This window comes from Neofelis nebulosa, chromosome 7, assembly GCF_028018385.1.
Source record: "Neofelis nebulosa isolate mNeoNeb1 chromosome 7, mNeoNeb1.pri, whole genome shotgun sequence".
NCBI lineage: Eukaryota > Metazoa > Chordata > Mammalia > Carnivora > Felidae > Neofelis > Neofelis nebulosa.
In genome coordinates this window covers 52,983,881-52,995,929 of record NC_080788.1, presented here as the reverse complement: position 1 = coordinate 52,995,929, position 12,049 = coordinate 52,983,881, and the positions used below count along the sequence as shown (strand labels likewise).

Below are 12,049 nucleotides of genomic sequence, written 5' to 3'. Positions count from 1 at the left end.
TTAGATGCTTGTAGATTTATCACACTTGAAGAGATGGAATTATTGTAAAAATTCAGCCCCTGAATTTTAAGAATGCCGGACTGCCACTTACCATTCCAACAGCATATGCAATATCCACTGAAAAATGAGGTATTTACATAGGCAATCTTTTGGATTTATGAATTGAAAAAGGATAGCTCCAGTGACAGTACTGTAAGTTCAACTGCTTCTTTTTTTTTTTTTTTTTAATTTTTTTTAATGTTTATTTTTATTTTTGAGAGAGACAGAGACAGAATGCGAATGGGTTAGGGGCAGAGAGAGAGGGAGACACAGAACCCGAAGCAGGCTCCAGGCTGTCAGCACAAGGCCCGACGTGGGGCTCGAACCCACGAGCTGTGAGATCATGACCTGAGCTGAAGTCGGACGCTCAACCGACTGAGCCACCCAGGCGCCCCAGTTCAACTGCTTCTAATTCTTTGGTACAATTCAACTTTAAAGGATCTGCTTAAACTACACCCTCCTTGATTAAAGATTAGAGGCCCTCCGTGGAGAGACAAAGTATATCAAAGAGAAACATTAATAGGAATGTAGCATAATAAAAATCTCTCCTAGTAGTCAAAAGGGTAACCAGAAGGTATTAGTAATAAATTCTTTTTGTATATGATTTATTTATCCATAGATCAAAGAGCCTGAAGGACATCCTCCTACAGGAAGTTGCTAGAACTTAACCCACAGTACATATGGAGGTAGTCATTCTAACCACCAAACCACAATGCTACTTACTTTGAAGGAAGAAGCTAATTAATTTAAGCATCAAAAACATACAAGAGTGAAAACAATGATGGAAAAGTGCCACCTTTACAGAGAAAAAGCTATATATTTCCTTCCTAAAAATATTCTGAAAAGACAATTTGTTTATGAAAAGAAAAACATAAATTATTCTGAAAAGCTCAAGTCTCAAGTGAATATCCCCAGGTTTTACTTTAGAAAAGGAAAAACTAAATGAGTAAAACATGGAAAAGTACCTTTAATTTTAACCTGGTTCGACCTTCTTCGTCTAGCATTTCCTCATCTTCAAATTCATCTTCGTAATACTGAGGATCAAAAGGTCTATAAATTGTTTTTAAAATAAAGTTATTAATTATATTTTATAAGGAACATTACAGCTATCTAATAACATCTCTATTAACATACTCCATTATACTAAAAATCATAATATAATGAAAAATCATAATGGTCAAATAAATATCTTCATGTTCAATTTCAAGGAAGTATTCAAATTACTGCCCCTTCTTGAAATTTGGTGCTAATACATACTGCTTGAAAAACAAGGCTAAATATTCAAAATATTCTTTACTTTTATATGTCTTCCAAAGAACAGGGCATACTTGCTCTAGCTTTCTACATCATTTTACTAGGGAAAAAAAAATGAACCAAGCTTATATGTTACTTAGTGAATAATATCCATCAACACTGTTTAACTGTCCCAAACCATTAGTTTTTCTACATCCACAATGGCAGCTAAAGTGGACACGTTTAGTATCCCTAGCACATTCCACCACTCCCAATTTCAGCTTTTTCAGGGCTGCACTAGTTGAAAAACACCCAAAGGCTTGCAATCTCTATTAATTCATAAGAACGTATCAACTGCTAAAAACAATTACAAACATTAAAAGTCTCCTTTAACATCAGTCCATACTTTTTCTATCACCAGATATGCTTACTTTTTCAGAGACACATGATTGATATTCCATTTTGTGATTAGCCAACTAATGTAAAATCAGAAAAATATCAACATTCCGGGGCGCCTGGGTGGCGCAGTCGGTTAAGCATCCGACTTCAGCCAGGTCACGATCTCGCGGTCCGTGAGTTCGAGCCCCGCGTCAGGCTCTGGGCTGATGGCTCGGAGCCTGGAGCCTGTTTCCGATTCTGTGTCTCCCTCTCTCTCTGCCCCTCCCCCGTTCATGCTCTGTCTCTCTCTGTCCCAAAAATAAATAAAAAACGTTGAAAAAAAAAATTAAAAAAAAAAATATCAACATTCCACATATTTCTATCCAACATCTAGGAACGCCTTTTTTCTTTCTTTCTTTTTTTTTTTTTTTTTTTTAAGAAACGCTTTTAGGGGCGCCTGGGTGGCTCAGTCGGTTGAGTGTCCGACTTCAGCTCAGGACACGATCTCACGGTCTGTGAGTTCGAGCCCCACGTCGGGCTCTGGGCTGATGGCCCAGAGCCTGGGGCCTGCTTCTGATTCTGTGTCTCCCTCTCTCTCTGCCCCTCCCCCGTTCATGCTGTCTCTCTCTGTCTCAAAAATAAATAAACGTTAAAATTTTTTTTTTTTTTTTTAAAAAGAAACACTTTTAACTGATCCCCTTACCTGGGCTCTACACTGAGAAAGTTGGGCAGTTTAACAAAATACAAGTCATTTCCTAAATCAGTGTTTACTTTGGGTATTTCTACTTCTATTCTGGTCTCAGGAATTGGCTCCTCCTCCTGTTGATCCTGAGGCAATCCATTTTCATCCTAGTAAAAGAAACAGAATTTTAGAGCTTGATAGAACCTTAGAAATGGTCTAGTCTAGCTCAACTTCCACACTTTAATGACTTAGGTAGACAAATAGGATATTGGGACTCTGGAGCTAAAACAGCCCTCAGTCCCCATCCCTACCCATCCAGCCCCCACCAAAAACCACAAGGGAAACAAGATCAGTTCGGAAGCATCAATGTAAGAAAAGATGTCTTAAAAAAAAAAAAACAAAAAAAAACCCTTTTGTGACAAATCTGTCTTCCACATATTCACCAACAAGAGTCACTCTTTCAATTAAAATGAGAGAAGATTATCAACAGTACACACTTCTTGGCATGAACAAGAAAGACATTTAAGTCAGTTTTTCCAGGGGTGCCTGGGTGGCTTAGTCAGTTAAGCGTCTGACTTCGGCTCAGGTCATGATCTCATGGTCCGTGAGTTCGAGCCCCGCGTCGGGCTCTGTGCTCAGAGCCTGGAGCCTGCTTCAGATTCTGTGTCTCCCTCTCTCTCTAACCCTCCCCTGCTCATGCTCTGTCTCTCTCTGTCTCAAAAATAAATAAACATTAAAAAAAATTTAAAAAAATAAAAAAAATAAATCAGTTTTTCCAGTCACAGATCGCTGCAGTCTCCTCTCTTACAGCATGGCACCAACCTCATGCCAGGCACTTACTTACTTTTTCTTTATATCCAGTTTCCCCCAGTGGTAACACTTTGTAAAAACTATATAGCAACCAGGAGACTGACCTTGATATAATCAATACAGAACATTTCCATCATTACAAAGATTCATATCACCTTTTTATAGCTACATCCACTTTGTCCTTACCCTCATCCCTTCTAAATCTCAGGCAACCACTAAGCTCTTCTCCATTTCTGTAAGTTTGTCATTTCAAGAATACTATGTAAGTGGAATCATAGAGTGCTTAACTTTTTGGGGTTGGCTTTTTCTCACACTGCATACCCTGGACTTTCATCCAAGTTCTTGTGTGTATCAATACTTCAACCTTTTCATTGCTGAATGGCATTCCCGCAGATGAATGTACCAGGGTGGTTACTCCTACTCCCCTTTATAAACATGTGTTCCCTACATAACTAAGAAAGTCATCTGTTCATTGTACTTTTATATTGCAAAAGAGTTAGCAACTTCCTCTTCTTGGCATAAAAGAGATCCTTAATCTCTGAAACATTTACTTAGCCTTCAATAAGGGCACAGTTCACCCTGGCAATTTTACTTACAACAGGCTGTCCTGGAGTAGGTGGTTTATCTTCACCATCACTTCCTGAAGATATATCATCTGCACCTCCAAACAGATCCATGGTTCCACTGTTATCTGTAATATAGAGGAAAAATTCACAGTATTAATATATATTACAAAAGTTCTTCAAAGTTATCCCTTCCACATATTCCCAAGGTTTCTGGACCAGGCACCAGGAAACTACACAAACACAACTCTGAACCTGGCTCTCAAAGGTGTGACCAGAGTACCTATGGAGGGGGAAGGGGGCAAATTCAGGGAAAGGCAAGGCTGTAGAGGAAACATTTATTTTCCCTTCATTTTCTGCAACCTGTTCTTCCGTTTTCCTTTATTCTCCAGGAGCCCAAATGTCCTCCTACAGTCTAGATACTCACATTTGGGGCTCAAGCTCTCAATACAGGCCTATTCTCTATACAGTCCCTCAAGTTTTAAAAATGCAGGCCCCTGTCTATCCAGGCCCCTCTCATCAGAGGCAGAACTTCAGATAAGTTTGGTAAAACAACAACAATAATCTGTAATAAGCCAATAAACAAAAGGTAGAGGAGGGGGTGAAAGAAAGATAGGAGGGTGGTCAGAAAGTAGACTGCTTGAAACTGAGATTATAGAGCAGTTACAATCATTGGCAATGATATAGTCTACAATAAAACCATGAGACAGAGCTACTGAGACAAAGGGGAGAAAAAAAATCCCTGAAAAAAAGGAGAGGCAACACACTAGAATGGCCCCAATCCAGAACACTGACAACACTAAATGCTGGCAAAAATGTGGAGCAACAGGAACTCTCAATCATTGTTCACAGGAATGCAAATGCGACAGCTACTTTAGAAGACAGCCTGGCAGTTTCTTAGAAAGCTAAACAAACTCTCACCATATGCTCTAACAATCATGCTCCTTGGTATTTACCCAAAGGAGTTGCAAACTTATGTCCACACTAAAACCTGCAAACAAATGTTTACAGCAGCTTTGTTCATATTTGCCAAAACTTGGAAGTAACCAAGATGTCCTTCAGTAGGTGAATGGATAAACTGGTACATCCAAAGGAATATTACTCAGTCCTAAAAAAAAAAAAAGTAAGCGGTCAAGCCATAAAAGACATGGAGGAAATGCACATTACTAAGTAAAAGAAGCCAATCAGAAAAGGCTACGTTCTATATAACTCCAATTATATGACATTCTGGAAAAGGCAAAACTATGGAATCAATAAATAAGATCAGCAATTGCCAGACGTTAGGTGCAAGGAGAGATGAATAGGTAGAACATGAGGGGTTTTAGGACAGTGAAACTAACTCCTCGATATGATACCATAATGATGGATACAGGTCACTCACATTTGTCCAAACACACAAAATGTACAACACCAAGAGTGAACTAGAGTGAACCGTAATATAAACTATGGGCTTTGGATAATGACGTATCAGTGTAGGTTCACCAATTGTAATACATGTACTGCTCTGGTGGGGGATGCTGATAATGAGGTAGATTATGCATGTGTGAGGGCAGGAGGTATGTGGGAAATCTCTGTATCTTCCCCCAATTCCAGAGTGAACCCTAAACTGCTCTAAAACACAAACAGCTCTAAAAAAATAAAGCCATAATAATTAAAATTTAAAAAAAAAAAAAAAAAAAAAAAAAGAGAGGCTAGGAAGGTCCAGGTTCTGCCAAGTTCATCTGTATGATAAAATCAAAATGAAAATACCACCCAACTCATGTCCCTTCTGATTCATTTTCTTCCTAGTTCTTAACACCATCTGACATACTGTATGTTTAATTTACTTCGTGTCATTATCAGTCTCCCTAACCTACCCTGACCCTACCAGAATGTTGATCATTGCTACATTCCCAGCACCCAGAACAGTACTAGTACAGAGATTCTCAAAAAACAACCGAGCTAAATAAAAGAATGAATATATCGAATTCTGATACCAACCCTCTAAGACAGCTAGCATCATCTCCCTTTTACAGATCAGAAAACTGAAGGGTGGTAAATAACTGATTTGACCAAACTTCATACAGCTGAAAAGTGGAGCCACAGAGATTCTAACTTGGATCATCTGATTCCAAAGTCCAGGCACATAACCACTAGCTACAGATCCAAAGATCTTTAAGTAAATCCCACAACTTCCTGTTCTGCCAGCTCTCTCCTTTTCTCTCTAGTTGACCCTCTATTTGCTTTACTTATAGTGTCACTTACAATAATTTATATAAGCTATTTAACATTAATGCCTAATTACCATTCACCACAATGGTTGTGTGTAATGAAACTATCAAATTTAGGTTTGTGGAAACTTTTACACTAACATCTGTATTGTACAACAATCTGCCATTTGAAACAGTCACCCATAGAGATGAACAGGCAGATCTTTTATCCTTTTAACAAACCTACCTTACCTAATCCTGGGTTTTTATGTCTTCTTCATCTAACCCATAGCTTTAAAGAATCAAGTCCTTCTTGTGTTATTAACCTACTAAGGAATTAAGAACAAGTCCTGAAACTATCAGTATTCAAACTAAAGAAATGGACATTGCCACCTCAATCAAAGCCTCAGCCTCCTAACAACAGATTTATCTAACTATAAATGAAGAAGCAGAGGGGTGGGGCTGGCTCTATCAGTAGAGCATGCGATGCTTGATCTCAGGGTCATGTGTTCAAGCCCCACGCTGGGCATAGAGCTTAGGTTAAAAAAAAAAGAAGAAAAAAGCAGCAGCAACAGGTTCTTCTCCAACTGATTAAGCATAAATGATTTCTCATATCTGTACAACTTCCCTGTGTACACTTAAGTGTATCCACACTCTTTTCCCATGGATCTTGCAGTCTGGGGTAAATGTCCAGAGTCAACAGTACACTACAGTTAAATGAAGAAAGAGACAGAAATATATATATATTACATATATATATATATATGTAAAAGAAGTAACTGGAATACCTTTTGGTACCTCAGTGTCACTATCTGCTTCTGAATCAGAGGCAATTGCATTCTTGCGTTTCATCCGTAAAACTTCATCTTCACTGTCACTGCCCCTTGCAGATTCTGTAAGGGTAGAATTAGAAGTTCTTCATAATCACAGTCATATCTTAACTTTGAATTCTGTGCTTTAAAAGCAACACTGGGGATAAACAAACTGTGGTGTACCCATACAATGGAAAACTACTCAGTAATAAATAAGAATGAACTACTGATACATGTAACAATTTAGATAAATCTCAAATGCATCATGCTAGGTTAAAGAAGTCTAAACTAAAGAAAAAAGGCTACGTACTACATCTGATTCCATTTTACTAATGACATTCTCCCAAAGACAAAAGTGCAGTGAGAAAACAGATCAGTAATTGTCAGGGGACAGTGGTGGAGAAAGGATGTGACTACAAAAGGGACAGAATGAGGGAGTTTTTTAGGTTAACAGAACTGTTCTGCGTCCTGACTGTGGGATGGTTACACAAAGATATTTATGTGTTAACATTACTAGAACTGTACATACACATACAAACTGTAGTTAATTTAGAAATAAAATTAATTCAAGGAACATTATTTTCTATAAGCAGAAAACCTGATAGAATGAAAAAAGTGGTACTGAAACTTATGACCAAATTTATATAGGACTCATTACAAAAAAAGAAAAACAGAGGTAAAAACATTGCAATCAATGGAAGAGACAAATACAGTTGAACATGGAGGTTAGGGACACTGGGCCCCCCCCACACACACACACAACACACAGTCAAAAATCCACAAATAATGTCTGACTCCCCCAAAACAACTACTGACACCCTATTGTTGACTGGAAGCCTTCCTGACAACATAAACAGTTAACACATATTTGGTATGTTACACACACTGTATTCTTACAACAAAGCTAGAAAAAAGAAAATATTAAGAAAATCATAAAATACATTTATAATAACGTACTATATTTAATGAAAAACTTGCATATAAGTAGACCCACAGAGTTCAAACCCATGTTGTTCAAGAGTCAACTGTATGTCACTATCTCTGGATGGTACAACTATTTCCCTAATTGTCAACTTCAAGAAAACCACGTCGATCTAGGTTAAGAGTTAAGCAGAATAACCAGCGATAAGATTCCCCACCATAACCCTAGCCTTAGGTTAGTCTGCTATTATTGGGGAAGTAATGCATGAACTTTAATGATTCTGCTACCAGTACAAATAACTCTACCCAAAACTAGTTATTGAATACTTATTGCAGTCCTGTAGTCTAGATAGACCTTTATCTAGCTCTCGAAATTCTTTGGCCTCCTCCTCAATAATGCCAAAATGTGGTCTTGAATGCCATCCTGTGAATATGTATTAGAGGATTAAAGGCCCTCTCCCCCATATCTAAGCTAAGATGACAGGATCAATATGTGAGTATAATCAATCACCTATGGAAATGAAACAATCTAGGTATTACTTAAGAATTCTAACCTAACCAAGGTGACTTTTACAATGCAAAGAAACAAGATCTCCAAATTTCAATATTCTATATGAAGAATGTGTTAACTTGAGAAGAAAAGTGTACATAACTATTATAAAAGGGAGTCAGTAGCCAAAGTTAGGCTATGTGTTTCCTGCAGCTTTAAGAAATAAGTATTCTAGGGGCGCCTGGGTGGCGCAGTCGGTTAAGCGTCCGACTTCAGCCAGGTCACGATCTCGCGGTCCGTGAGTTCGAGCCCCGCATCAGGCTCCGGGCTGATGGCTCGGAGCCTGGAGCCTGTTTCCGAATCTGTGTCTCCCTCTCTCTCTGACCCTCCCCCGTTCATGCTCTGTCTCTGTCCCAAAAATAAATTAAAAAAAAAAAAAAAAAAAAGAAATAAGTATTCTAACCCAAGCACATCTCTCTAGAGGATGCATGTGTCAAGCTACTATAGCTCACTGAGATCATCCAGCCACGTTTTCATCTTCTGGATGTTATACTCCCCAGGCAACCTCCTGATATTACCATTTGGTATCCAATGTCGATTTTCTCCAACGGCAAGTATACAATGACAAGAGAGAAATAACTGATCCTCTCAAAATCAATAATTTTGCAATTCAATGTTTATAAATTAGTTTCTTATACTATCAGTATAAGTGACTAGTTTGAATGAACTCCTTGGAGCCTAATTACCTCTGGATGATCAAATTTTGGATCTCAAAAACCTTGAGCTGGAGTATGAGATTTACAAGTCAGTACAACTACCCTATGGAGATTTTCAATGGCATTGCTTTTTTTCCCCAGCCAAATCTATTCTCACCTGAGGCATGCTTCTCAGTCAGTTACCCACAGAAATGGAACCAATTCCATTCATTACCTAGCTACTAAAGCACCATATATCTTTCCTGAAGACTGTCCTCTTTTTTTTCTTGATCTATCATCAATTAACAAATGATGGTAGATAAAAATAAATGATCAGGGGGAAAAATTTAAAGCAAAACGTACACTTAGAAAGGGCTGAAATGGAGGAACAGAAGAGAAAAACAGGTACTAAAGGTGGGCATGGATACTGTACCACTGCTGTATATGGACGCTTCTACTAAACCATTTTGGTTCTCATAAATGCATTACCTGATTTCTGGTCCTGTTCCTCTTCATCATCTGAATGCCTGTGTTCTTCATCTGAGGCCTGTGGCCTTTCATCATCAGAATTTTGCATTTTCTCCTCATCAGACATCTGTGGCCGTTCTTCATCATCAGAATTCTGTTTCTCGTCATCATTATCAGAAGCTGCTGGCCGTTCATCATCAGAATTAGCCTTCTCCTCTTCTGACAGTTGTCTCTCATCATCTGAAAGCTGAGGCCTGTCCTCATCATCTGTGTTTTGCAATTTCTCATCATCATCAGAATTCTGCAGCTTATCTTCATCAGATCCTTGTGCCCTCTCTTCATCATCGGAATTTTGTATCTTTTCTTCATCATCTGACTGGTCGCTTTTATCTTCTCTGTCCCATTTTTCATCATCTGAATGTGCTTTTTCAGAACCTTCTGCTTCTGAATGATGGCTCCCTCCATCTGATCTATGACCTTCATCTTCATCATCATTATGAGCTTCTGATCCACTGTGCTGATCTACATCTGAGGGGTCATTGTCTTCATGGTCAGAATGCTCAGAAGCTTCTGACCTATTGTCTGATCTTTCAGAGTGATTATCACTCCCACTGTGATGTGAAGCTCCCTCATCCTCACTGTCATCTCCAAACAGTTCCTTATTACTTGGCTTTCCTGAATCACCTCTTTCATCTTGCTCACTTTCACTTCCAGAGGCATTACTGCCAGAAGCAACATTCTCTTGATCAGAATCCGAGTCTGATCCAGAATCTGAATCTATGAGATCATATAAACACAGAATGATGTCAGTGAAAAAGGCAAGGTAAAGAGCACCAAAAGTCAATCCCAACATAAAAGGAATGAGAAAACATGTCAAAAACCATCAGAATCAATTTTCTCTCTACTCAGGAAACTAACCAAAAGCTGCAGCAACCAGGGGAATGCTTAACAAAAAAAACCAGGTGAACTCCAATAAAACTTTGTGATGTTTTAATTTATCCTGTTCCTCCACTCCAACCCCAACTCCCCAGCTCAATAATGCCTTAAAAATAGCCCAAATTTCTGGTACATGGACCACTACTAGAGGGAGCAGAAGGGACCTCATTCACAAAGAATCATGGTTGTTAGTTTTGATCTGCCTGGTGGATCACTGGACTGGCTCAAAGGGCTGACTTTATCTCACTTAGAAGTCTCTCAAAGGCAGCTACCTAGGAATGTTTACCAAAAACATTTACAGGCAAATGTATTAGTTGCCACTGCCTGGGATAATGGATAATAGTTGTGGCAAGTAATTAACTAAGAAGCTTTGGGGCAAGTAATTAAGAGGAAAGGCTGGAGAATTACATCATTCAGAGAGTAAGGGCTTTTACAAGCTCTCACATATTCCTAGAGATCTGGAAGGCCACATACTTGCCCAGGGTTGTGCACATGCCCAGGAAAGAATTTAGAGGGTACTAAGCTCTCACTTCCAGTTGACCTTCAGGTTCTGTGCTTAAAGCAAAAGATGAAGGCAAAAACAGGTTGTAAACTGCCGGGTTGAGAGTTGAAAGCCTGCCCAACACAGAGACCCAACTGCAAAGACTGGGAGGTTTTTTTTTGTTTTGTCTTATTTTGTTTTGTTTTTTTTTTTGTTTTGTTTTTGGTTCTAGGCATTTAAGGATATCTCTGTCTAATCACAAGCTGACCACTATGTTAAAGGGCAGAGATTTTAGTGGCCACACACAACAAAGATTGTGGGCTTTACTAAACTAGTTCAAAAGAATCACTAAACAATAACTACTGCAACAAACAGCAACAACAAATCCTGAGGAAGGGAGAGAATTTGATTTCCTGAGTTACCACATTATAATACTCAAAATGACAAGTTATCAACAAAAAACTATAAAGAAATACATAGAACCAAGGAAGTATGACCCATATGTATGAAAAAAGGCTAGAAACTATCCCAGAAGAAGCCCAGACAATGAAAATGATGTTTTACCAAATAGAAAATATCAATAAAAAGATTTTTTTTTTAAAACATATTATTTAAAAAGAGCCAAAAAGAAATTCTGGAGTTGAAAAATACAATAAATGAAGTGAAAATTCATTAGGGAGCTAAAGAACAGATGTAAGCAGGAAGTAGGCAGAATCAGTAAACTTTAGAAGTCAATGAAGATTAAGTGAGGAACAGAAGAGAAAAAAATTAAGAAAAATAAAATCTAAAAGATTTGTGGGATACCATCAAGTGTACCAACATATACATAATGGGAGTCCCAGAAGAAGAAAGGGCAGAAAGATTATTTGAAGAAATAATGGTCAAACACATCCCAAATGTGATCAAAGACATTCAACAAACTTAGTGAATGCCAAATAGGATAAAATTAAAGAGATCCACACCTACACACGGCATTATCAAACAGTTAAAGACAAAGGCAAAAAAAAAAAAAAAAAAAAAAAAGAATGCTGAAAGCAGCAAGAGAAGCAATTTGTTCCACACAAGGAATTCTCAATAACAATGATTTCTTGTCAGAAACCATGGAAACGAGAAGGCAGTGGGTTAACATATCCAAAACACTGGAACAAAGACTGTCAACCAAGAATTATATTCCCAGCAAAACTAGACTTCAGAATGAAAGTGTGACAGAAGTGACAGAAGAAAAAAATACAGAAATCAGACTTCTTCAAAAAGAAAAACTTCTATACAAAAGACATTGTCAAGAAACTGAAAAAACAACAAAAAGAATAGGACAAAATATTTACAAACCATGTATCTGCTAAGTGTCTAGT

The 12,049-nt window shown here is 38.1% G+C and overlaps 1 protein-coding gene across 2 annotated transcripts in view; it reads right to left on the bottom strand.

The window, feature by feature from the left end:
- The window catches only part of LEO1 (LEO1 homolog, Paf1/RNA polymerase II complex component), a 34,363-nt gene that overhangs the window by 15,291 nt on the left and 7,023 nt on the right, over positions 1-12,049 (bottom strand). For both annotated transcript variants that reach the window (XM_058737712.1, XM_058737714.1), the window contains exons 2-6: positions 9,302-10,057; positions 6,683-6,787; positions 3,739-3,833; positions 2,354-2,499; positions 1,005-1,089 (exon numbers count right to left, since the gene is read on the bottom strand). In XM_058737712.1, coding sequence (XP_058593695.1) covers positions 1,005-1,089; positions 2,354-2,499; positions 3,739-3,833; positions 6,683-6,787; positions 9,302-10,057 — 1,187 coding nt within the window. The remainder of the gene's footprint in view (positions 1-1,004; positions 1,090-2,353; positions 2,500-3,738; positions 3,834-6,682; positions 6,788-9,301; positions 10,058-12,049) is intronic.